This window comes from Aureobasidium subglaciale (assembly GCF_000721755.1).
Source record: "Aureobasidium subglaciale EXF-2481 unplaced genomic scaffold scaffold_34, whole genome shotgun sequence".
Lineage (NCBI taxonomy): Eukaryota > Fungi > Ascomycota > Dothideomycetes > Dothideales > Saccotheciaceae > Aureobasidium > Aureobasidium subglaciale.
In genome coordinates, this window is record NW_013566961.1 from 146,890 (window position 1) to 171,095 (window position 24,206).

At 50.4% G+C, this 24,206-nt stretch overlaps 10 protein-coding genes across 10 annotated transcripts; 7 read left to right on the forward strand and 3 right to left on the reverse strand.

Moving 5' to 3' along the window:
- The first annotated feature begins 437 nt into the window (after positions 1-437).
- AUEXF2481DRAFT_521421 (uncharacterized protein) lies at positions 438-1,496 on the forward strand. The gene is made up of 3 exons (XM_013484058.1): positions 438-596; positions 660-839; positions 894-1,496. Exons 1-3 carry the CDS (start codon positions 517-519, stop codon positions 1,204-1,206), a joined length of 573 nt encoding a protein of 190 aa, XP_013339512.1. The 5' UTR covers positions 438-516; the 3' UTR covers positions 1,207-1,496.
- A 1,925-nt stretch (positions 1,497-3,421) lies between these two features.
- On the forward strand, positions 3,422-6,084 carry AUEXF2481DRAFT_70507 (uncharacterized protein; the record flags this gene model as incomplete). The annotated part of the gene is made up of 2 exons (XM_013484030.1): positions 3,422-3,586; positions 3,640-6,084. The coding sequence occupies 2 exons, from the start codon at positions 3,422-3,424 to the stop codon at positions 6,082-6,084; spliced, it is 2,610 nt and encodes an 869-aa protein (XP_013339484.1).
- A 540-nt stretch (positions 6,085-6,624) lies between these two features.
- On the forward strand, positions 6,625-7,790 carry AUEXF2481DRAFT_48482 (uncharacterized protein; the record flags this gene model as incomplete). Its single annotated transcript, XM_013484021.1, has 3 exons — positions 6,625-6,835; positions 6,887-6,916; positions 6,970-7,790. The coding sequence occupies 3 exons, from the start codon at positions 6,625-6,627 to the stop codon at positions 7,788-7,790; spliced, it is 1,062 nt and encodes a 353-aa protein (XP_013339475.1).
- Positions 7,791-9,013: 1,223 nt separating this feature from the next.
- On the reverse strand, positions 9,014-10,831 carry AUEXF2481DRAFT_521815 (uncharacterized protein). Its single transcript, XM_013484059.1, has 5 exons — positions 10,321-10,831; positions 10,071-10,169; positions 9,791-10,018; positions 9,601-9,743; positions 9,014-9,548 (listed from the first exon to the last, which is right to left on the reverse strand). The coding sequence occupies exons 1-5, from the start codon at positions 10,465-10,467 to the stop codon at positions 9,137-9,139; spliced, it is 1,029 nt and encodes a 342-aa protein (XP_013339513.1). The 5' UTR covers positions 10,468-10,831; the 3' UTR covers positions 9,014-9,136.
- A 987-nt stretch (positions 10,832-11,818) lies between these two features.
- AUEXF2481DRAFT_70443 (uncharacterized protein) lies at positions 11,819-13,806 on the forward strand (the record flags this gene model as incomplete). The annotated part of the gene is made up of 8 exons (XM_013484025.1): positions 11,819-11,977; positions 12,035-12,105; positions 12,157-12,270; positions 12,329-12,357; positions 12,420-12,473; positions 12,527-13,092; positions 13,154-13,318; positions 13,372-13,806. 8 exons carry the CDS (start codon positions 11,819-11,821, stop codon positions 13,804-13,806), a joined length of 1,593 nt encoding a protein of 530 aa, XP_013339479.1.
- A 1,568-nt stretch (positions 13,807-15,374) lies between these two features.
- On the forward strand, positions 15,375-17,289 carry AUEXF2481DRAFT_70530 (uncharacterized protein; the record flags this gene model as incomplete). The annotated part of the gene is made up of 3 exons (XM_013484031.1): positions 15,375-15,449; positions 15,510-16,465; positions 16,521-17,289. The coding sequence occupies 3 exons, from the start codon at positions 15,375-15,377 to the stop codon at positions 17,287-17,289; spliced, it is 1,800 nt and encodes a 599-aa protein (XP_013339485.1).
- Positions 17,290-17,409: 120 nt separating this feature from the next.
- On the reverse strand, positions 17,410-19,370 carry AUEXF2481DRAFT_48485 (uncharacterized protein; the record flags this gene model as incomplete). Its single annotated transcript, XM_013484022.1, has 3 exons — positions 17,410-18,224; positions 18,267-19,094; positions 19,145-19,370. The coding sequence occupies 3 exons, from the start codon at positions 19,368-19,370 to the stop codon at positions 17,410-17,412; spliced, it is 1,869 nt and encodes a 622-aa protein (XP_013339476.1).
- Positions 19,371-19,555: 185 nt separating this feature from the next.
- On the reverse strand, positions 19,556-20,961 carry AUEXF2481DRAFT_44580 (uncharacterized protein). The gene has a single exon (XM_013484016.1). It carries the CDS (start codon positions 20,744-20,746, stop codon positions 19,751-19,753), a length of 996 nt encoding a protein of 331 aa, XP_013339470.1. The 5' UTR covers positions 20,747-20,961; the 3' UTR covers positions 19,556-19,750.
- A 260-nt stretch (positions 20,962-21,221) lies between these two features.
- On the forward strand, positions 21,222-22,653 carry AUEXF2481DRAFT_44582 (glycoside hydrolase family 17 protein). The gene is made up of 2 exons (XM_013484017.1): positions 21,222-22,049; positions 22,106-22,653. Exons 1-2 carry the CDS (start codon positions 21,509-21,511, stop codon positions 22,432-22,434), a joined length of 870 nt encoding a protein of 289 aa, XP_013339471.1. The 5' UTR covers positions 21,222-21,508; the 3' UTR covers positions 22,435-22,653.
- Positions 22,654-23,044: 391 nt separating this feature from the next.
- On the forward strand, positions 23,045-23,636 carry AUEXF2481DRAFT_70556 (uncharacterized protein; the record flags this gene model as incomplete). The annotated part of the gene is made up of 2 exons (XM_013484035.1): positions 23,045-23,272; positions 23,340-23,636. 2 exons carry the CDS (start codon positions 23,045-23,047, stop codon positions 23,634-23,636), a joined length of 525 nt encoding a protein of 174 aa, XP_013339489.1.
- Positions 23,637-24,206: the final 570 nt, after the last annotated feature.

The window sequence follows — 24,206 nt, forward strand, 5'->3', positions numbered from 1 at the left end:
TGAAGCGGTCGCCCGAATAGCGGTGCCCTAGATGCTTCTGGCTGGTCTGCTGGTCGAAAAGAGAGGGGTCATGCCACCTTGCGCAAGCAAGAATAGTATGGTATGGGTAGAAGAGCCGCAGCCAAGCTCCTTACTAGGCAACGGCATCTGGATGAGATACCGGGTGCGTCCAATCACCAGTCAGATGATGGCGGATGGCGTAGATCTGGATACTATATCAGCCCCAGATTCAGAATAGCTTCATGTTACACGCAACTCCCCACCGCCACTGGTGAGGAGTGGCCGGGAAAGCAAGCTGGATCGCGCATGAGTGAGCACAATTGCGGCACCGATGTGCTCGGGTCTGTATATAGATGACCACGCCGCCTGTGACGCTCTTTCCTGTTTCTTCGGTCCTGCATCAGTCTTTCACCCATCGCCCGTGCCTGCCACTTCTCAATTGCTCCGGAAAAGTAGTCACCTCTTCGATCGTACCTACAAGCAGAGTAGACCAAGTTACTAGCTGTAACCTCAATCATGCGTTTCACCTTGATCGCCATTCTCGCCGGCAGCTGTCTCGCTACTGCTCAGAGCACCTCTACATGCCCTGCTCAGAGGTAAGAACGAATGCCCGAAAGACTTCGTTCGCAATACAGTATCTGACAACTGACGTCTTGTAGCGTACTCAACCTCTGCGTCTCTCAGCAGCAGGCAAGCACATCGCGATGTGGTCCTAATGATTATGACTGCCTTTGCCAGGGCTACACCAATCTGGTGGTTTGCTACAACAACTGCCCTAACGACGCTGGTGCTTTCACCGCATCGCAGAACAAAATCCAATACTGTCAAGCTGCTAGCCAGTAGGACTCTTGCGTTTCAGATAACACGAGGATCGATACACTGACTGGTTACAGATACGGCTCCTCTGCCATACAGTCTCAGTCAGCCACCGCTTCAATCTCAGGTGCACTCTCGTCGGCTCTGTCAAGCGCATCTTTATCTGCTGCAGCTGCTTCCTCAACACGCGCATCCGTTGCTTCCTCAACACGCGCATCCGTTGCTTCCTCAACACGCGCATCCGTTGCTTCGTCGATCTCACGCAGTGCATCTGCCTCTGCTTCGTCGGCCTCAGCTGCTGCTACTCAGACTGGCGCCGCTGCTAATATTGCCGCACCTGTCGTTGCCGGTGTCATTGGCATAGCTATCGGAGCTGCTGCCCTGTTGTGAACACAGGGCAAATTGGGTCCATTCGACGATTTTTCGAACTGACGGTCAATGAGTTTGCAGTCCTGGCTTTTCCCTTTGTTATCCTGAGAGGGTGCCTAGCGATATTGCTTCTTTGCAACCTTGCAGCGTGGTGTATAGTGTACTCGGTCTTCCGATTGTCGTAATATAGCTCTTTGCAGACTTTGGCCCAGACTTGTGCAACACTGCGGTATTTATTACCTAGGTCCTTGATACTGAAAGTGAATTTACGCTGGAGCCGCTTGAATATCGTGGTCTGCTAACATAGTCAGTGCGGTGATGATTGTCCGAATGCACTGCGGAGGGACGTATGCAATTTGAGGCTCGACCGAACGAGAGAGCAGACATGAGAAAACCGCTTTCCACTATCAAATTGGGTCGTCGTCGTCTACAGCGTCATGATAGCCGCTTGTAGCTTGCAAACAAGGGCAGTCTTTTCGAGACCCTCTTTTCCCCGAATTTGAGTTTTTACCAGGGGCATCCGCATCTTTTACTTTTCCCATCCTTGCTGTGAAGTCCCAACACCACGCTTCGGCATGTAGCGACAGGTATTGTACACAGATGCACAGGTCACCTCTCGCGTGGAAAATGAAGCCTGAGTTTGCCACTACTACCCATTTGTCGCCGTTTTGGATGACCCGCGTGCGCGCGACAGAGCCTCATCAACTCAGGATCTTGGTCAAAAGCGGTGGTGAGTATACCTTTGCCAGATACGGTGTGCTGCTCACCCGAGTGGATGGTGAGCTGGCTACTTCTAGGCGTGAAAACATTCGTCGCTTCCTGTTACCGTTCGCACAGGTCGACACTAGGGCAGCGTGGAAGGAAGTGCGTGTAATTGCCGGTGGTCCTTGTACAATTCTCCAGCGCGGAGCTGAGAAACTCAATCAGGTCTATCGATGCCCAAACAGAGACCGATAGGCGATTGAAGGCCTCTCTTGTGAAGGAACGTCAATACAGCTGCACAGAAGGTGGACTGATCTTGATTGTTCACAAGTGAGTGACTACAGTCTACAGGTGCAGAGGATTTGCACATCCAATTGTCGCAACAAGTTCATTGCTTTTGGTTGTGTAGGGGGCAGGAAGAGCACGCGTAGTCAGCCACATACAGATTGGTCAGGGACCTGACGGCCGTTTCTGTTCCAGAGCGGGCAAAGCCGTCCTGTTGTCTCGCATCCCACGTTGTGCCGTTATGATCACAGAGGGCGGATACAAGTTGCTCTCGAGCGCTGAAGACACAGATCACTGCTGTACGGGAGACTTTTTCCTGCAGACGGGGAAGCAGAGATGTCGTCTCGAGGTCGCAGCATCGTGGTGGCCAACGAGTCGTGAGCCGGCTGGTTGTTGGCCGAACCGCGGGGGAGTTGGAACTCGCATTCGGCGACAGGATTTGGCAGTCGCGGTCAAAGCTCGCTAAGGGCGCCGTGTAATTGGGCGGAGATCAACCAAAAAAGCGATCAAGACGTCAACGGCGGATGAGTCTTGGCCACGCGAACAAGGAGAGGCGGCATCACGGTCGACTCTTCAGGCCTCGGAAGAGAAGCTTCTGCGGGCAAATAGCGACTAGGTAAGCAGGAGCATGCTGCGAGTCGAAAGCAGTCTTTGCCCCGGCAACACAGCGCACAGTACTGGGATTAAAAGCTGGTCTCCAGCGTACGTCGTATGAGAAATACTGATGTGGCTGCGCGCGCTCATGCACGTCAAAAGTCTCTCAAGTCGAGCTAAGGGAGCCGTGCCCGCTGGCCGGCTCAAGTCTCCACATCTCAAAATCTAATCGTCTGGGGAAGGTGGCAGCGCTCGGAAGGAAAGGGCGGGTGACGAGGAGAAGGAGAGTCAGAGGCCTCGTTCTTCTCTCCTTTGCCTTTTACCTAAATCCACCGCCCTCGATCAAATACACGTGTCGCCCCGCTCTTCGCTCTGCACTCGAGCCTCGACATCTCGCGAACTACTGGACTCGACTGTTACTCGCCCCATCAACGATTCGTGGGGAAGGAAGGAGTTGTCGCAAGAGAAGACTCTGCCATAGAGAGGCACACATCATCTACGCCCAGCAACCTGCCCCTCTGCTATAACGGGTCCTACAACCCTCGCAAACGTCGCCAGCCGTTCCGGAGAATGGGTTGATTCAATCTCATACCGATCGCCCTTCGCAAACTCGTCTCTCGACATGTCGAATCAAGATCAAGATCAGGGCAATGGCATGACCATAAGTGGTGGCGGGAACGAGTCGCGCAGCAGCGCAGTCTTCGCCGTCACCGTGGCCATGATCACCTGCTCGACCGTTTTCGTTTTTGCTCGCATGGCCTCTCGTGCTGGAGTCGTCAAAAAGGTCCTTCTAGACGACTACTTTATGCTCGTCGCTTGGGTAGGTTTCGCCAGACATGTGAGCTTGGCATCTGGCTAACAAACACTCTAAAGCTCCTCGCCTTTGGTCTCTCCTTCTCTATATGCTATGGCACCTTTGTCGGCCTTGGCCGTCACGAAGATGACGTGCTTAGCTCGTGGCAAGGCTCACTAAGGAGGTCACAATATGCTTTTTCTGTGCTATACAATCCTGCATTGATGGCTGAGAAGACCTCGATTCTTGTCTTTTACCTGAGTCTATCGAAGACTAACAGAACATTTCGATGGGCCACTATAGCGACTCTGTTCGTCGTTAACGCCGCTGGAATTGCCCTGACTCTGGTCACGTTATTTCAATGCAGCCCTGTAGGCGCTGCTTTCAGATATCCGGTGCCCGCTGTCCATCAGTGCACTGATATCATCACCATCTACCTCTCATCTGCGCCTGTCAATATCATCACCGATCTTGCCATCTTATTTTTACCAATGCCCATCTTGACTTCGATGCGTCTGCCTAAAAAGCAGAAGACCATCCTTGTCATCACTTTCGGTTTCGGTCTCTTTGTCGCTATCGTCGACATCGTCCGAATCGCCTACCTTCAATCAGCCTCGACCTATCGTCTCAACCAGATCCTCAATTATCAGAAGGACAGCAGCCCTGGACGTGACTCCGACGTGACGGACTTCTCTTGGTATGCCTCATATTCCTTCATGTGGTCCGCCATCGAGGTCAACGTTGGTATCATGTGTGCCTGCGTTCCAGCCTTGAAGCCTTTGGTCTCCCGATTTATGCCGCATCTTCTTCGTGACGAAGGCGATGTTACCGAAAAGCACTCCTCAGTTGACCGAATGCCAACCTTCGAGATGGCCGCGGCTCACCGTATTCCATCGATGCCGGATCCCGCTCATCTCACAACACAGCCATCACGCGAACCTGTAGAAGACGGCGATATGGACATGATGGATTTCCTCACCACTCCCGACGATTTACGGAACAACACTCTCGAGCGCTCACAAACCATGCTGACAAACTCCACGAGAAACACTCGTGCAGAAACGCCAACATTTTTCGATTTCGTCAACACCAAGAACAGAAAGAGTTTTGTCCATATGACCGCGAGAGAGTCTTTGTTCCCGGTCATCATGGTCACTGTGCTCTTCTTCATATGGGGATTTGAATACGGCCTCCTGGATGTCCTCAATAGGCAGTTCCAGGAGATCTCTCACATGTCCCCAGGACAGTCTGTGAGCATTCACAGTGCATACTTTGCCGGTTACTTCTTTGGACCCCTTACCTTCGGGCGGCTAGCCTTGAGGCATTACGGATTCAAGGCTTGCTATATCATTGGTCTCAGCATATATGCTTGTGGAATCCTCATCTTCTGGCCTGCTGCTGTTTTGACCTCTTTCCCGGCTTTCGTCATTGTCAATTTCATCGTCGGCCTTGGTCTATCCACTCTGGAAATATCGGCCAACCCGTTCATCGCTCTCTGTGGTCCTATGGAATATGTTGAGGTCCGATTGAACCTCAGTCAAGGATTCCAGGCCATCGGTACTGTTGTTGCTCCTCTCATCGCCCAAAAAGCACTTTTCGGTCAAACCAACGATGCCCCTTCCTTGATTAATACTCAATGGGCTTATCTTGGGATTGCACTGTTCACTGCCGCACTGGCAGTCGCTTTCTTCTATGTGCCACTGCCAGAGGCTTCAGACCAGGAGCTTGAGGACGCCTGCGAGCGTATGGACAATGCCAATTACGCTACAGTCGGTCGCGTCCGAGTCATCTGGTATACTCTTGCTGTTGGTGCCTTTGCCATGTTTTGCTACGTTGGAGCTCAAGAAGTCCTCGCCACCACATTCGACTCCTACCTGGAGATTTTGGCCCCTACGTTCAACGAGACCAACTACATGGCGATAGGACACACCTTGTTCGCTGTGGCCAGATTTGTAGCTGCAGGCGCTGGGCTAATTATCAAGCCTCGCCTCCTACTTGTGTTCTTCCTTACAGGCACAATCGTGTTCTCTGCCCTGGCCATGAACTTCACAGGCTCAACAGCTACAGCAATGATGCTTATGGTGTTCTTCTTCGAAGGTCCCCTCTTCACCCTTATATTCGCTCAGAGCATTCGTGGTATGGGCAAGTACACCAAGGATGGCAGTGTCATCTTAGTTGCTGCAGTTTGTGGAGGTGGTGTCTTCCCTGGGCTATCCTACGTGGCTAGCCAAGCACAGAATTCGCAATACGCCATGTGCGTCGCCGTGGCAGGCTTCACGGGTGCCACGCTGTTACCCTTCTTCCTCAACCTCAGTCCACTTGCTCGTACCCTCTGTGATCCACTCAAGGATCCTAGCGAGGCTACCGAAGAATCTCTACCAGGCAGCTCGAATAGTAGTGTCGCCAGCCGAGCCCTGAGCTTCTTCAGCATTCGCAGGAAGAGCGCAGGCGAAATGAAAACCGAATGGCGTGAACGTCAAACCTCAGCAGACAGTTCTGCTTCACCCTGCACCTATCCATTATGAACAACATTTGCATCATGATGACGAATTTATAACGAACATTTTCGCCTTCTTTTTTCCAGTTTACGACCGAGATACCCACGTTAGAACAACGGGCTGGACCTTTGTTATTTGTCGCTTTTCAGCATTGGCGTTCGTTGGACTTATAAGGACCTATTCCGTTGTGATCATTCATCTCGAATCACTACAGTCTAGATTGTATATAGGCTGTGTATAATCTGTACATACATTGCAAATATTCACTTTATGCTAGAAATGCGTTCCCGTCCGAGACCAGGAAGTTGCCATGTCAGCAGTCCGGACTTTACACAGTTACCTTACCTCATCATCTAATCGGACTCCTGTCTCCTAAACTGGTCAATGACAAATGCGGTATGGAGCAATGGAGGTACGATGAGCAAACGGAGATATTCTTTGCCTATCTCCGGTCTCGATACGTCATTATACCGGCAGCGGGTGGGGCTTGGATATATATCCATCAGTGCGACATCTGCTTGACCAGCATCGAAACCTCCAATTGTGCAGAGAAATACAACATCAACAATGCAACAAGTCATCGATTCTGTCAAGTCCGCCATCGGCGCCACCAAGCTGCCTACCGGTCAATTGGGAAAGAACGGACCGTATGTCACCAGAATGGGTTACGGAGCTATGGGACTCTCAGCATTCTATGGCAAGCCCAAGCCCGACGAGGAACGATTTGCCGTATTGGATAAACTGTACGAGCAAGGAGAGCTCTTCTGGGACACAGCTGGTGAATAAGGCCAACCAGATTCTAGATTGACCATTCACTGATTGCGACCAGATATGTACATGGACAACGAAGATCTGATCGGTAAGTTGGTCTGGATGCCGAACTCATTGAGTCGCTAACATGAGATCAAACAGGTAATTGGTTCAAGGCCAACCCCGGCAAGCGTGAGCGGATCTTCCTTGCGACCAAATTCGCAAACCTGCGCGACGAGCAGGGCAACCCTATCGTTGACTCGAGTCCTGAGTACTGCAAGAAGGCATGTGACAAGTCTCTGTCTCGCTTGGGGGTCAAGAACATCGATTTGTACTACGCTCACCGTCTGGACGGCAAGACCCCGGTCGAGAAGACAGTCCAGGCGATGAAGGAGCTCAAGGAAGCTGGCAAGATCAAGTACTTGGGTCTGTCCGAGGTCAGCAGTGAGAGTTTGCGACGTGCCTATGCCGTACACCCCATCACGGCAGTCCAGATCGAATACTCGCCCTTCTCTCTTGATATTGAGAGTGAGCAAATTGGTCTCTTGAAGACATGCCGCGAGTTGGGTGTCGCTGTTGTTGCATACTCGCCCATCGGCCGTGGTATGTTGGGAGGCTCTATCAGAAGTCCCGACGACTTCGAAGAGGGCGACTTCCGTAAATTTGCTCCTCGTTTCAGCGCTGAGAACTTCCCCAAGAACCTCAAGCTCGTGGACCAGATCACCGAGATTGCCAAGAAGAAGGATCTCACTGCTTCTCAGATTACTCTTGCTTGGTTGATGGCTCAGGGCGACGACATCTTCCCCATTCCCGGCACCACCAATCTCAGCCGTGTTGACGAGAATTTGGGCGCCTTGAATGTCAAGCTTACTGACGAGGAGAAGAATGAGATTCGAAAGGCCTCCGAAGCCGCGGAGGTTGCTGGCTCGAGATATCCCGAGGCTTTCTCCAAAGCTTTGTTCGCAGATACCCCCGCTCTTTAAGCCTCAGAACGAAGATGGAAAGCGACTTCTGACGTATGCCGCTACACGGCGGTTGATCCATGAGTATGTACATAATGACATGGCCACGAAGTTTCACACCCGAACGCTAGCCCATAAGATCCCTCACGTCAGGAGTCAGGCCCCGCCGCTGTGTAAGATGTTGACTAGCATCCAAAAGTCAAGGAATGTCAGCGCTGTGTGTGACAATGCAGGCCTTGAGCTACTCGTTATACAGGTTATCGCATGCAGCCAGCCTCGAATCTACGATAACAACATGATGTATAGAGACATGGGACTTTGGTGGATGGACTCACTGTTGCAGATTCGAAGAGAACATGCGGTCTATGGCAATCATGCTCGTGTCTGCGACATTTGACCTTGTTGCCGAGACGCAGCCAATACGCCAGAAATGAAGTCTGATTCATGCCAGAGGCCAAGAAGAATAGGTGAGAAAGCAAGGATGGAGGAGATATCCTCCACTCATCGTCTTCATTCTGGATCATACCAAGGTCTTGTCTGTATGACAGATGGCTTGGAAGCCAAGTGATTCTGGTGGACCCTTTCGGTTGATATATGGTGCATTCGGAGTCGATCTTAACTGAGCCTGAAATCATATAGGCGCCGAGACGAGATCGTGATACACGCATAGCTGATACCTGACTACGTTATCCGTCTTACAGTGAAGATCTTCTGGGCAAAACGACCTTTTCATATCTGTAAGAAATACGACAAGCCGTAGCCAAGCGATAACTGCTTGGGATACCAATTGATTCAGTGCATTGCATTGCTAATGTGCGAATTTATATTCAGCTTCCGAGTGCTAAGTGCATGTTTGATGATCAGCACGGCAAAGAGCGCGTGGCAACGGAGCACAGCAGGTCGGGACCCTGCAAACAGACAACTCTTGCAGGACGAGAATAGAGAAAAAGTAGATCGATGTTGGGAGTCTCATTCTGAAAGCACCAGACTGCACGTGGCAATGCAGCCGCCCATGCAGGTGCTCGTTTCGAGAGCGCCTTCCAGATATTGATCCTGCATAAGCCGAGCCCTTGCCTCATGCTCACATCTGGTATGCCGCTCGGGACGCATATGGTTTGCATTGATCAAAGAACGGTGTGAAGAAGGCACAAAATGTTGGGGCGCAATAGTGGTCCTCGAGCACTAACCATTTCGTTGTGACACAATTAAGTCTAGGCATATCTTTATTTCCGTGCCGCTCGGTCAGCAGAGATCTGGACAGCTTTTTTAGACAGGTCATTATATATGCATGAATATGTGATTTCAATATGTCCGATTGACATTGATGAAGTATAAGGCGATCTCCCCTCGAACGGAAATGAAAGTCTTCAACCCTGAGTCACAGCTACAGTGACTTCGCGCCGTACAATCAATTCTTGAGATCCACCAGATGCACGGTGTGCCTCATTGTTAGTCTGCTTGCCCGCTCCACGACAAACTGTCCTCGTACGTCCCAGAAATTGTGGTGTGAATGATTCGTTGCGTGATCTGCTCCTTGAAGTATCGCCAGAGCTATTTGAACGGCTATTGCGCGATCCGTATATGATGCTGCCAAAAGCTGTACCACCTGTCGTGAAGCTGCGCATGAAGGCTTGAACGAAAGGTAGTGTTGCTGATAGGAGGCTGTAACAGATTGATGCTTGCTGCCAGACGATAACTTTGGAAAAATGTTGGACTCGATCATCCGAGTTTACTGCTTCGTTGTACACTTTCAGGTAGAACAGAGAAAAGGCGATCATGCTTGAAAGGCTTGTCAGCATTTGTCTCGTTGACAATGAAAAGAAGCACTTACGGCATTCGGTACGCGAACGCAGAGACAACAAGCATCTTCTTGCCAACTTTGATCCGAAGGTGGCTGACAAGGTAAATAGGTAGACCCATCACCGCAGCTTCGATACAGATTGTAATCGCGAATATGGCTCTCCACCGATAAATCTATGCTCAATCAGCTGAGTTGCCTCAAGATCGGTGTGTGCACTTACATCGTTGGGACATGTGTGCTCCTGTCCTTCAAGTATATGCGTCGATGGGCAATTCGACTTGATGGCAGTCACTGCAAGGACTAGCCATGCTGATATCACACCAAGCAGAATATAAGATCCGAGTTTGTGTTTCGAGTTGGTCGTAAATATCCTCCTCATGAGCAGTGTCAAGGACAGGTTCGTCAATCCGACAGTAAGGAGGTAAAGTATCTGGCTAGCAACTATGGTCTGTCTCATGTCAGAGACTTTTACTTTTGGTAGGGCCTTTCGATAGACTCACTCTCGACATGTTGGTAAGGTGTCCGATTGCCTCCTCTGGTCCCCCAAGGCCATTATTGAGTGCGACCATCAAGGAGGCCCATTGAGCGAGGGCGGTGACCTATCTTCGCGTCAACGAAAGTTGTTCGTCGTATTGCGTCGGGGATTGGAAGCAGGTGTCTGCTCGGAAGAAACAATTGCAGAGGTGATGACAGTGGTCAGATCTGCGAAGCGAGCAACATTCGCATAGTTGCCAGAAGATGAAAACTTACATGCGCGACTGTGATGGCAATATCATCTATCCCATAATAACCAACTCTTGCATATATTCGAAGGAACCAAGTAAAGCACGAGTAGCTCAGTGATATCAGGACAGCGATCCAAAGGTGAGCGGGAGTTCCTTGTGCGAATCGTGCCATAGTCGAAAGAGATCTGGGATAGGGCTGTGCCAAAATGAGTTATTGGCAACCAGGATCAAGCCTCGCGATCACCCTTAGCGAGTTCGAAAAAGCAAAGGCCGAGAAGGGGGAACACCCTTAGGCTACGATAAAGTCTGGTCCATATATGACACGGTCTTTCTCGACAGTATCAGGCGAGGGCTGAGGAGGATGAACAAGAGACCATTGGTACAACTAGGGATTATGCGCTAGCCCTGCAAGGTGAAAAACGAAACGCGTCGGGTATCACAGGCGTTTCCGTGGGTAAAGGGATAGCCAACGACATCCTCGGGCTCACTCGCCATATGAGGTGAGATTGCATAGATTCGAGCCACGACCTTGTCTCAGTAAGGCTCAACGTTGAACACAATGTCAGCAAGAGACGATTTGTATGCAAGTCATTCTCTATGCTCAAGCTGTGTTCTTCATGGCCACATCAGCCAGACGCGCTGCTGATCTCGAACAAGTCTCAATGCACTGCGCTTCCGTGAATATCATGCTCAAGAGCCTCGATGCAATCGTTCATAGCTGATCCTGAAGAAGGGGAACAATATCCCGGTTATGTCCTGCAGAATCGCAAGTGGGAAATGTCGTGCACCCTCGGAAGATGTCGCTCACTTCTTGGCGTTTGTCAAATCTGACACCCTCGCTGCAAGCCTCGCAATCGAACTGAAATAACGAAGTAAAATCATCTGCAAGGTGTTTGCAGGACTACCAAGACAGGCCGAGTGCCGCTGTCAACCTGTATTTGTCTCTTGCCCTACTGACTGACGCCATAATTTTGCCGCCCTTCGTGCAAGAACCCTTGCACCTATCTGTTTGTATCATTGTGAGGAAAGACGATATAGAGAACACAGTCGTGAATATCTCTCTCGGCTTCCGAGAACAAGGCGCTACTGTGGCTTGAGTAAAGTCAGTTGAGTCTCCTCCCAACGACGTGCAACGTCCGTTTCCGCCGAGAGTTGTGCGAGGTGACGCTATGTAGTCTCCGTCCTTCGTAACACCATGACTCCATGGTTTGGTCGGATGCAAGGTGGGTAGTCGCAGCAACCCTTGCGCCGTCTCTCGACATGCCATTCTGCTAGATTCACTCGGCGCAGATTTGCCATCCGTTAGCTCCTTCCCTTTGACCATTGCCGCCGGAACACCGTCCAACGAGGAAGTGTCGCCCCGAGCCAGTTTACTTATTTATCCTTGCATGCGTCCTGTCTTCTTCCGAGTACAAACTCGGTGTGTAACTCCAACCAGACGTTTGTCCAATACTACGTTTTCTTTGGGCCACTGCTCGCGCGAACATCTCCTCTCCACCGACATGTCCTCCACCGCCATCGAGATGGATAGTATCAAGAACTCTTCGTCTGTCCAGACCGCCAGTTCGTTCGAGCGACAAATCGAGGATGTCGAAGATGCGGCAACCGTCGAAGCAACAAAGGGCGGCACCAAGGACGATGACTACGACATGCGTCGAATGGGAAAGCTTCAGGAGCTCAGGGTCAGTCTTTATGTGTTAATCTATTCATACATAGATCGGAGTACTCACTAGCGACAGCGTAACTTCCGTTTCGTTTCTATTTGGGGATTCAGTCTCCTGTTGGGCAATGCTTGGGTCGTTGCTTTGATGTTTGTTATATCTTGTCATCATACATCTATCACTGACTAACGATCGATTAGATCTAGCAATGTCACATTGGCCAACGGCGGAATGGCTGGCGGTGTATGGATGTTCCTCATCGTGGCTGTGGGCATGTTCTTCTGCATGCTTTCCATGGCCGAGATGGCATCAATGTGGGTCTTGCGTAACCTCGAAATATCGTGCATGGGTGAGATGCTAACAACTTCAAAGGGCGCCTACCGCCGGTGGTCAATACCATTGTGAGTATCCTCTGACTGTCGTCAGTTCAGGAACAAAAGTCCATGACTGACTCAACGAACAGGGGTCAGTGAGTTTGCTCCGCCCAAGTACCAACGCTTCCTTTCGTACATGGTTGGTTCGTGAATCCGCCCTCGGACTTCTGAGTCTTTACTGATTCTTTACACGTAGGATGGATGTGTGTCCTGGGATGGCAGGCCGCTATGTGCGCAAGCGCGTACACTCCTGCACTCAACATACAAGGCTTAATCGCACTCAATGTCGAAGGCTACACGCTTCCTGGTTGGCATGCTGCACTGATGACTATTGGTATCGTCATTATTTGCATCTTTATCAACACCGTCGCAATTAAGAAATTGCCACTGCTTGAGGGTTTCATGTTGCTGTTCTTCTTTTTCAGCTTCTTCACGATCATTGTCGTTCTTTGGGTCATGGCTGAGAGAACTCCTGCAAAGAAAGTGTTTACTGAGTTCAGCGACAACATGGGCTGGGGTAACGTGGGTCTATCGACATTGGTCGGTATCTTATCACCGTTCACCACACTTCTCGGCTCTGACTCGGCTTGTCATCTTTCGGAAGAACTTAAGGATGCTTCATGGGTCCTTCCAAGATCTATGGCCGCTACCGCAGTTGTCAACTATGCTCTCGGCTTTGTGACAGTCATTACGCTCATGTTTACCCTCGGAGATTCTGTAGAATCTGTACTCGACACTCAATTCGGCCAGGGATATATTCAGGTAAGCGTGATTCACTACATTAAATGACTTTGGATTCAAGTCTAACCAACAAATTTCACAGGTCTTCTATAATGCCGTGCAGTCCAAGGCTGGAGCATCAGGTCTCACGGCAATCGTCTGCGTTCTGCTGTTCTTCACTGCCATCAATCAAGTCACGACCACGTCAAGACAACTCTTTGCTTTCGCTAGAGATGGTGGCTTGCCCTTTTCTTCCTTCCTCGGTAGAGTAAGTCCACAGCTTTGATACCCTTCCAAGATCGAGACGACTGACTCTCATAGGTCCGTCCTGGCATGGACATTCCTCTCAACGCGTGTACTGTTACTGTGGTTCTGACAGTCCTCATCTCGCTCATTGTCATCGGCTCAAACACAGCCTTCAACGTCATCACCAGTCTTTCCAGTGTCGGACTGTTGACGTCTTACATCATTTGCATCGGATGCATGGCCAGGAAGCGAATTATGAAGGAAGCTCTCCTTCCCAGTCGCTTCAGTCTGGGTCGCTGGGGTCTTGCCGTCAACTTGACTGCGATCATCTTCTTGTCTTTCTGTTGGGTTATGCTGTTCTTCCCTTCCAGACCACACCCTGACGCACAGGATATGAATTGGACCATCCTGATCTACGGTGTCACTTGGGTTGCTGCGGTCTTGTACTACAACTTCAAGGGCAAGTATGACTACGCTGGTCCTGTCGAAGGTATCAGCAAGGACTACTGAGCTTGCGATTTTGTCAATGTCGTGGGTGGAAGAAGAATCACAATGGAGGCAATGTTGTGTTGCAAGGTGAAGGTTGCGATGTGTGACGGCAGGCAGAATCCCAAAAATTCACGACTGTATGGATGAATGGCTCATGGACTTTAGTGTAACTATGGGTGGCTGGTTGCTTCCTTCTTCAACTATTGTCTGGTCTCAGTAATGTTCTGGGTATCGTTGTTTTTTTGATTTCTCTAGTAAACAGTTTTTATGCAAACATAGCTTTTGTCATTGAGTTTACCGTGGTCCCCTTGAGGGATTTCGGTCTCGCCTTGAATTTACCTGGCTCCAGATTGTCAAGATGATAACTAGCCGGGTTATTATAAGCTCCGATGAAGTTCGCCCTCAAACCTGTCAAGGTGTATCACTCCTCGTGAACGCTGAGTTTCGGGACTGAAACTCAGCTGAGCTGCGTAGCAGCTCTGCGGACTTGTACAGACGACCCTGAAGCCCACTTATGCATTGGAGATGTGGCCGAGCAACGCCGCACCGATTTTCTCCAAACCTGACCCAATTGATCGCACTCAGTTCGTACACATCATGACATCTTCGTCAGGCGCAAAACAGTACTGCCAGAGCAAAAGAATATTGAAGATAGTGGGATTCGAACCCACGCAGTTGCCCACTAGTAAGCTCATGGCCTGAAACTAGCGCCATAACCACTCGGCCATATCTCCATGGTTAAAACTCTGATCTCACTAATATAAGTACTTTTCGATAGAGCGGGGGGAGCTAGGAAGCAACATGGGGATGTTTTGGTGACTTTCTCTAAGGAAGAGGCAACGTCGATGTTTGACAAGCGGAGCTCCCCGGACCGACGAACTAGAGAAGCAGTAGCCTGTATCTAGTGGCCAACTGATCATAGGGTTACGTCACCACCACTGAGTATATGTACTCTGGAGAGATGATATGTACAAGTCCGCAGAGCTGACAGGAAGATCAAGAGATTTGACGGAAGGAAGACCAAGGGGCTAGGCAGATCCGGACAAGATACTTCTGGGCTAATAGCGATGCACGCTAAGCAGGAACCTCTGGGGAACCTATGGCAAGAAGGTTCGAATAGTCTGGTATTGTACAGTGCGTTCGTGGTCCATGTAGAGGTAGACCTCCTCTACGAGTGCCCATAAAGCGGAGCTCGACAGCGCTGGGATAAACATCAAAAGACGGGCATCGAGATCCAGACTCAATCGCGTACCCCGTATCTAGGATCTTTGACATCCAGTGACGTTGATGTGTTGGTTGTTGGAAGTGCGTACGTACGCCAGCAGTGGTTGTTGTTGTGGCCGACCCTTCCCGCGGACGTTTGCGACTTTGCTTTCGGGCCTAATCGAGACACACGTCACAGAGAGCTTGCCAGCAACAGGATAGCAGGAACTTATCACCAACATCTGCATTTCTGTGCAACTCAAACATTGCGGAATCAATTCAAATAATGGTCAATGTCCTTTAGCTTACTGAAGTCTCGTCCTTCTCTTCGTCACAGAGCTATCAAGCAACTTTATTCTATCCAAGCATTCAGCAGTACAATCAACATGTCTGGAGACAAGACTACACATTTCAGCCATCTCCCTTTGGCGACTAACAAGGCTATGGACTGTGCGTTGACGGTGAGTGTTTGACTGCGATCTCAATGCTATTCTGAAATGACACCGCTGACTTTCCTACAGGGTTCTGAGCTGCTCTCATGCGCCTATCTTAACAAGGGCAGTGCTTTCACTGCCGAAGAGCGTGACGAGTTTGATCTTACTGGATTACTGCCATCAAATGTCCAGACTCTTGATATGCAAGTCAAGAGAGCATATGCCCAATACGGCTCCAGAGCAGACAATCTGGCAAAGAACACTTTCATGACCAGTCTCAAGGAGCAAAATGAGGTGTTGTACTACAAATTGATCCAGGATCATCTCAAGGAGATGTTCCCGATCATCTATACACCTACTGAGGGTGAGGCTATCAGCAATTATTCGACACTCTTCCGTCGCCCTGAGGGTTGCTTCTTGAATGTCAACGAACCGGAAAAGGTCGAGCAGCATATGTCACAGTGGGGAGGAGCCGAAGACATTGATCTGATTGTCGTCAGTGATGGCGAGCAAATCCTCGGAATCGGTGATCAAGGTGTTGGGGGAATCTTGATCTCGATTGCAAAGCTGGCCATCTACACTCTTTGTGCTGGAATCCATCCTCATCGTACCCTTCCCGTAGTCCTGGACTGCGGTACAAACAACAAGGAGCTGCTCGAAGACAACCTCTATCTCGGTCTCCCTCAAGAGAGAGTCAGAGGAGAAAAGTATGACAAGCTTGTCGACACTTTTGTCAAGACCGCCAGGAAGCAATATCCTAATGCATATATCCATTTCGAAGATTTTGGTCTGCCTAATGCTCGTCGTATCTTGGACAAGTACACTCCTGAGATTGCTTGCTTCAATGACGATGTTCAAGGCACTGGATGCGTCACTCTTGCTGCGATCTACGCTGCACTCAAAGTTGCAAAGCTTGAGATGAAGGACGTCCGTGTCTTAATGTACGGCTCTGGAACCGCTGGTACCGGTATCGCAGATCAAGTCTCGGATGCCATTGCTGTTGAGTCCAACAAATCAAAAGAAGAAGCCTTGAAGCAGATTTGGTAAGTCGGCAACATACTGTCAGCTCATCTGCACTGCTAATTACTCTTCTATCAGGTGTGTGGACAAGCCCGGAGTTCTCCTGGAGTCGATGAAGGACGATCTTACACCAGCCCAACACCCATACGCACGCAAAGATTCAGATTGGGAAGGCAAGAAACATGACGACTTGCTCGAAATCGTCCGCGAAGTCAAACCTCACATCCTGATCGGTACATCAACAAAACCAAAGGCATTCACAGAAGAAATCATCAAGGAAATGGCAAAACACACCGATCGCCCCATCATTTTCCCTCTTTCAAACCCGACAAAGTTGCACGAAGCAGATCCCAAGGACTTGTTCGAATGGACAGAGGGTAAGGCTCTAATGGCAACTGGCTCCCCCTTCGACCCTGTCGAGTACAATGGCACTAAATACGAAGTCGCCGAATGCAACAACAGCACCACATTCCCAGGTATCGGCCTAGGAGCCATCCTATCCCGCGCAAAACTCATGTCACCACCTCTGCTTGTCGCAGCTACCAAAGCTCTTGCCGCTCAAGCACCTGCTCTCAAGGATGAGAATGCAGGATTACTGCCTGATGTAACTAATGTTCGCGAAATCAGTGTCAAGATTGCGGCAGCAGTTATCAGAAAGGCACAAGAGGAGAAGTTGACACAGCAGGAAGGTATTCCTGATGATGATGGTGAGTTGGAGCAGTGGATTAGAGCTCAGATGTGGGATGCTGAATACAGGACTTTGAAGAAGGTGGAACACACGCAGGCTACCCGTGAAGCCAAGGGTCAAGCTGGCACAAAGGGAAAGACCGCGAAAAGGTCAAACTAGATAGCAGGTGAATAACATGTGGACGGTGATGGACAACAAACAGTACACTCAGGGACTACGAAGTAGACAAGAAGAGCAATGATTATGATATTTTCCCGCCTATCAACAAGAATGAAACGCTCACTTCCTCTTCGCACTCAACGACTTTAGCGGGTCGGACTTTTTCCTTCCCTTACCCTTGCCCTTCATTCTATTTTGCATTCTCGCCTTTCTGATTCTGTTCTCTCCACTTTTGCCAAAGCCAACGAAGCCACCATCACCAGCACCTTGAGCAACCGCCGAGTTACCAGGCAACAAATACTCTGGAACGTGTTTCAAATGCGGCTGCACGCGTACAGCATGGCTCTCTTGATCGTGCCTCAAATGTTGCAAATCTGTAGGATTCTCCTCGAAATGGCGCTTCAACTTCTCCGATTTGAGCAGCTCTGAGCGAATCTCGCGAATACGGGCTTCGCGGATGGCGATGCGGGTTACTGAGCGAAGGGCGTCGCTCATACGGTATCTGAAGCCGTCCAGACGCTTCATGTCAAAGTGGTACGGGAGGACTTCTTGACCCTTCTTTTCTTGCTGGCGGGTGATTTTGGCGAGGGTCTCTTCGTCGTGTTCGGCCGAGGGAATGGTGGTGGGTTTGTGTTTGCGGTAGAGAGTTTTGGGGACGACAAAGGAGAGAGCCATGCCAGACCTGCCGGCACGAGCGGTACGGCCGATGCGGTGGGTGTAGCTGCGGGATGAAGTGGGGAGGTCGAAGTTGAGCACGCAGGCGACGTTCTTGAAGTCGATACCACGAGAGACACCGAATTCCTTGTCGAGCTTTGAGCGCTTTTGCTTCTTCTTTGGCTTTTCCTCTGTGGCCTTCTCTTCCTTGTCCTCGTCGTCGTTCTCTGCAGCAGTCTCCTCGGGAACGTCTGCTGCTTCTCCGCCGACGGCGGTTGCCTCTGCGTCGTCGTCGACAGCCTCAACCTTTCTCCTCTTGCGACTTGACTTTTCCTCGTTTCCGACGATTTCGCTGTCATCGCTAGCAATGATGATGTCGTAAACACCGCGATTGAACTCGTCCACAACGTGCAGTCTCGAGTTGACTGGCAGTTCCGAGTTCAAGATACAGCTCTTGATGCCGAATTGCTCGAGGAACAATTTGAGACGGTAGCAGCGGTCAATGTCGCTGACAAAGACAATGCACTTGCCCTTGATCAGCTTGAGCATGAAGATTGCGTAGATGAGCAAGAACTTCTCGTCTTCTCCGCACTGGACAACGTATTGTGTGAGGGCTGACGATTCCTTCTCTTCCTGGTCGAATTCAAGCAGAACGGGGTCTTTGCAGAACATTCCCTTGAGCGTGTCGACTTCGGTCCGTAGTGTGGCGCTCATCAGGACTGTTTGTACGGCTTGAGGGATGACCTTTGACAGGCTCTGCAGGTCTTCGTCGTGGCCATATGAAAGGACAAGGTCGGCTTCGTCGATTACGAGGTGGCTGAGGTCTTGCAGCTGCAAAAGAGAGGCGTTGACCAGGCTGGTTGCCCTCGAGGGGGTAGCGATAACGACATCGGGGGCCTCGATCAGACGGGCATGGGCGACCTTGTCGTCCTCCTTGCGAGTCAAGTTCTCGATGCGCACTTCTTGGCCGCAGAAAGCAGCAAACGACAGAGCGACCTTTGCGACCTGGCCAGCAAGTTCGCGAGTGGGCACCAAGATGAGAGCCGACGTTGTCTTGGTCGACGAGGCTTGTGTGGATTTGCGGTGGAGAATGGATTGGAGGATGGGGAGGAGGTATGCTGCCGTCTTGCCAGAGCCGGTTCTTGCTCGTGCTGTTTCCTGTTAGTCCTGCGACTTGTCCAACCACACGTCTGCCACTTACCAAGGATGTCCTTGCCCGAGAGAGCCAGAGGAATCGCGCGGGCTTGTACGGGTGTCGGCGCAGCAAACTTCTCCTTGTTGATGGCCTGGAGAAGGCGCGCATCCAGTCCCAGTTCGGCGAATGTCTTCTTTACTGTCGGCGTCTTCTTTTCCACCTTCTCTTCGACTACCGTTACGGCCTCTGCCACCTCAGGAACATCCTGATCATTCAACTTGCGCTTCACCATGATTGTGGTTGTGATATGTGTGTTTGCTGGACACGTAAGAAATAATTGGAGAACTTTTGTCGACCCGCAACCCGCTCGGACTTTCGCCCCGGACTTTGCACCGCCAAGGCCTCACCTTGCTCGCCCAGGGTCGCCCTGTTAACAAGCATTCCATGATTCTGATCGATTCTTCTCGTAGCCTAGAGCCCGTGAACACATAGATGTTGGCATGTACAGGACGAACAATTTGACAAGACCTGACTGATATGTTCGCTGGTCTGATTGAGGTTGCTTGTCACTCGGATCGGTTTTCGACTTGTCGAAAGCTGGACAGTCTTATGCCGTGGTCACCGACTTTAGCTGATAGGTTCCAGCAAAATATCGTTTACTTCTAGACCAATCTATGAGATCTCAGACACCATACCATGTATGCCCTTCTTCTCCTCGTCACTCAAAGGGATGCCAAACTCTTCTTCAATCGCCTTGATTCTCTCCTCCTCCGATATCAACTCTCTACTGACCGGGGCACTGCCGCTAACCTCCTTCTTGAAATTCGTCTTGAAAACACTCCTACGACCCACGATCTTGTCTCCACTCTCATTCAAGATCATCTTGAGGCATACAGGTATCTTGGTAAACCAAGATTCAGTCGATGTGCTAGTCCAGTAGTTCATTACCTTGAAATCGACATCGAGAAACTCGGTCTCTGCGAAGCAGTAGCAAGGACTCCAGTTCTGATCGCCTGTGCGTTTTTCATAAATCCAGAATTTCTGGTCCGAGGCAGTACCTGGGATGGCCGAGTGGACGACTCTGGCCCAGTCGTTTGGCTCTATATTGAGTTTGCCCTTCTCATCATGTTGTAGAGGGAACGGAACAGTGGGACCACCGGATCCGAAGCCTACATCAACCTGATATTTGAGGCTTGGGTTGTCCGCGAAGGTGACCAGGTTGACCATGTGGCTGAAGCCTGAGAAGGAGACGTCGGCTAGAGGAATGTCTTTCGCAGCGCTCACTGAGCTGCTGATACGGGCGCCGTGGCTAGTCACATGGAACCCAAGGCCGCGTAGGACGTTTGCGAAGAGGGCATTGTTCACCATACAGTATCCACCTCTTCCTCCTTTTCCATCACCTCTAAGGACGATCTTTTCGAATATCTCTTGAGGATCGATGCTGATGCTATGGTGGGAGCTATAGTGAAGGTCTAAATTCTCGAACGGAATATTGGCGAGGTTGTAGCGCTGAAGAGCGCTCAAGAGCTCCAGACCTGTCGAAGTCTGTGAGGCGACGTGTGTGCTGGCGTGACCTGGCTCATGGCGATATCCGGCGGGAAGATTGATGCGATCGTAGTATTGATGTATCTGAGCAGCAGTGTAGCCCGAGTGCAGCCTGGGGCTCATGGCGAATATGGTAGCACATGGCCAAGACAGCGGCGTAGCATGGGAATAGCTGTTTCATCGTTACGAGTTCACATGTCGCATCGGGGTCCGAGCGAAAAGATCGACTTCGATGGCCTCCTCTCATCTCCATGTGCTCTCACCTTCTTTCTACACATCTCATCGACGGCAAGCCTTGAGCTGTTCATGGAGCTCGGCGCCATCACGAGACCAGTCCTACATTGCTGCAAAAAATCACAACGTGTGGATACCCATCTGCTCAGGCTTGCCCACTGACCACAACGCCAACGGTCAAGGCTGGAGCCAGTGTGGAGGATGAGAAGATGTGCCCGAGTTTCATCTTGATATTAACGGATGGAGCAAGTATCCTAGGACAGCATGGCTCATCAGAGAGTGACTACCAATGGCGTGTCTTTAGCCCGTCAAGAGCGATCCAGTCGTACAAGTCATGCGCGATCGTGTCCACCAGACTTTGCCCGCCGTTACAGCCATAGTCGCGCCCCCTTTAGTTTTCACGCGGTAGGCTTGACTCCAAATTCATAACAGAAGGCAGGTCCTGGTCGCTGCTTCCTGTTTCCTTCTTCTGTACGGTCATCTACTCGCCTGGAGCATCAAGACCTCATATCTGCACAACAACACCACTTACTTGTGTGCATCAAATACCGCATCTACTTCGCCTATACAACGCGTCCATTGCTAAGTGTAGCATATATTCTGCCGACTTCATAGCAAAGCCGACCAGGTTTCGGTACATCCATATACACAATGAAGTTATTCAGTGCCGCCGCCGCCCTGCTTGCTGCAGTACCTTTTACCCAAGCATACTGGAAGGGGTTCAATATCGCTGCCGAGAACCCGGATGGCTCATGCAAGACACAGGCACAATGGGTCTCTGCTTTCCACAAGCTATCCTCGCTTCCCGGCCACTTCACCTCCGTTCGACTATACGCTTCCAGCGACTGCAACACATTGGCTCTTGCAGTGCCTGCTGCCATTTCAACAGGAACTCAACTGCTTGTTGGTGTCTGGACCCAAGATGACGGCCATTTCAAGAGGGAGAAGGATGCCCTCGAAAGTGCCATCAAGAAGTACGGTCAAGATTGGATCATTGCCATTAGTGTTGGAAGTGAGGATTTGTACCGCAAGGAAACCAGTGCTGGGGCACTTGCAACAAAGATTTACGACGTTCGCGGAATGGTTCGCGCCATGGGTGTGAAGAAGGATGTCGGACACGTCGACACCTGGACGGCATGGGTCGACGGTGCGAACACTGAAGTCATTAAAGCCTCCGATTTCATTGGTCTTGGTAAGTTGAAGCCTACGCCGATTGCTTCAAGCGGATGTGTTGCTAACGACCTTCAGATGCATACCCGTACTTCGAAGGAAGTAGCATTGAGGGTGCAAGCAACGCTTTCTGGTCGGCAATTGACAGAGTACGCAATGTCGTCAACCAGGTTTCTCCTGGTAAATGGGTCTGGGTCACTGAGACCGGGTGGCCTGTCAGTGGACCTAAGTACGGCAACGGAGTCGCCAGCATCAAGAACGCTCAGACATTCTGGAAGCAGGTAGCTTGTGCGGCTTTCAAGCAGGTCCACATCTTTTGGTATGTCCACCAGGACTACCAAGCGTCGCCCAGCTTTGGTGTCATTGACCGCAACGGCAATGCAATCTACGACCAACAAAACTGCTGAATTCAGCGCGAGGGAATTGATAACGGTCTCTTTTGAACTTCTAATATCTTACAATCCAATCCATTCCGTAATGAAGCTTCACTCAATATCTAGAAGGAGCGAGCTCACATATCCTGATGGTGGAGCCAATAACACGCATACATCTTCGCCGAATGTCAATATTCGGCTTAGAGAGCACCAGAGCTGAGCATTCATTGTTAGTCCATGTTGATGTAAACCGTTTGATCGCTTTATGCCGGCTAAACATGGTGCTTGTCGTTGAGCTTTAAGATGTTGTGCTCATGGATGTGCTCATTGTGTGGGTCAGACCATCAATGTGTCGACGTCATCGCAAGCCCAGATCAATCTCACCATCACGAGATTGTAAAGTGATGACCACATCGATCAAAACTGCAAGGTCAATCTGTTTGTGCTCATAACCATTGGTAGCTAGCTCTCATTCCCAATTTTCCCCCTCTTCTTTCCAATCATAAGAATGTTTCCCTCCCGCCTCACATCAACAACTCTTCGCAACACTCTCCGCAACAAAAGCTTCCTCGCGACTACTACCTCCACATCAATCCCCCGTACTTTTACCACATCTACACGCTTCTTCGCAAAAGACGATAAGATGTCTACTGAACCTCCTAAGCATGAGATGAAGTACTTTGAGGGCTTGACCTCAAAGGTCCGCGCGTTTGGCCAATTCAGAAAGGTCATTCATACTGGCTTGTACTCGCAGCTCGTCACCATGGAGATTCCTGTCGGTGGAGATATTGGCAATGAAGTGCATCTCGTCGACCAGGTCTTGATCTTCACCTCTGGAACAGGAAAGGCTGTTATTGCTGGAAAGGAACAGGTAAGAATAGCTCTCTACTCGATAGTAGACAGAGTGAATACAGTGACTGACGAGAGATCAAAAATAGAACGTCAAGGCCAGCGACGTCGTGGTTGTTCCCGCAGGAACAGAGCATCAATTCTACAATACCAGCAAGGACCAGCCTTTGGAGCTGGTCACCGTCTACAGCCCTGCTGAGCATGACCCGAGAACGGTGCACAAGACAAAGGAGGAGGGTGATGAAGAGGAGGATGCTGGCAAGGATGAGGCACCAGAGTGGAGTCAACAGAGCAAAGATACCAATGAGAAGAAGGGTCTTGCTAAGGAGGAGGGTGGTCCGTATGAGAATGGTGATGACGGTCGTCATGGGCGTAAGGTCGAGTAGTGGTTTGACCCACCGACCTCGACCTGTCAGTAATGTGCTATGAACAATATTCGCCTCCTCTTTCTCTTTGTCTCCAACACATGTAACTCTATCATCCCTTTTCTATAAAAGTGGCATCATTGCTCGAACGCAGAGTGTGAAAGAGTATGCGTTGATGGTATGTTGTGACTGGTCTCGAGGAAGCCAACGAGCTGTAACATACGAGAGTCGTTCATCATGCTAATAAAATGGCGCCCCTAAGCTACTATGTACACCATATTCTTCTAGTTCTGCTCTCTTCTGCCACCGATGAGCAACACTGAATGTAAAATATCATGTCGCTTTCTTCTATCGCTAAAGTCCCACCCAGCCGATTCAAAACAAATGGTATCTTCCATAACTCCATGCTTAGCGACGTATTGTTGATTTCCTCTCTCATCGTACTCCAGCGATAAAACTAAATGAAAGCGTCTCTGGGGTATGCGAATCTCAGTCGGCCGTGTGGCTCGACCCTCCCGTTTTGACGCGGTGCAAGAAGGCATTGAGTCCGGACGACACACTGGCTTTGTTTTTTGGTCTGAGCATGCTGCC

What these genes read in the sequence shown, in the direction of transcription:
- AUEXF2481DRAFT_44580 (XM_013484016.1), bottom strand. Translation starts at nt 20,746, where the DNA reads ATGAGCCCCAGGCTGCACTCGGGCTACACTGCTGCTCAGATACATCAA.
- AUEXF2481DRAFT_521421 (XM_013484058.1), top strand. Translation starts at nt 517, where the DNA reads ATGCGTTTCACCTTGATCGCCATTCTCGCCGGCAGCTGTCTCGCTACT. An exon ending in TCTACATGCCCTGCTCAGAG is followed by an intron (nt 597 to 659) that starts GTAAGAACGAAT and finishes GACGTCTTGTAG; the next exon opens with CGTACTCAACCTCTGCGTCT. An exon ending in TACTGTCAAGCTGCTAGCCA is followed by an intron (nt 840 to 893) that starts GTAGGACTCTTG and finishes GACTGGTTACAG; the next exon opens with ATACGGCTCCTCTGCCATAC.
- AUEXF2481DRAFT_44582 (XM_013484017.1), top strand. Translation starts at nt 21,509, where the DNA reads ATGAAGTTATTCAGTGCCGCCGCCGCCCTGCTTGCTGCAGTACCTTTT. An exon ending in CTCCGATTTCATTGGTCTTG is followed by an intron (nt 22,050 to 22,105) that starts GTAAGTTGAAGC and finishes AACGACCTTCAG; the next exon opens with ATGCATACCCGTACTTCGAA.
- AUEXF2481DRAFT_521815 (XM_013484059.1), bottom strand. Translation starts at nt 10,467, where the DNA reads ATGGCACGATTCGCACAAGGAACTCCCGCTCACCTTTGGATCGCTGTC. An exon ending in TTGCCATCACAGTCGCGCAT is followed by an intron (nt 10,170 to 10,320) that starts GTAAGTTTTCAT and finishes ACGCGAAGATAG; the next exon opens with GTCACCGCCCTCGCTCAATG. An exon ending in AGCACACATGTCCCAACGAT is followed by an intron (nt 9,744 to 9,790) that starts GTAAGTGCACAC and finishes GATTGAGCATAG; the next exon opens with ATTTATCGGTGGAGAGCCAT.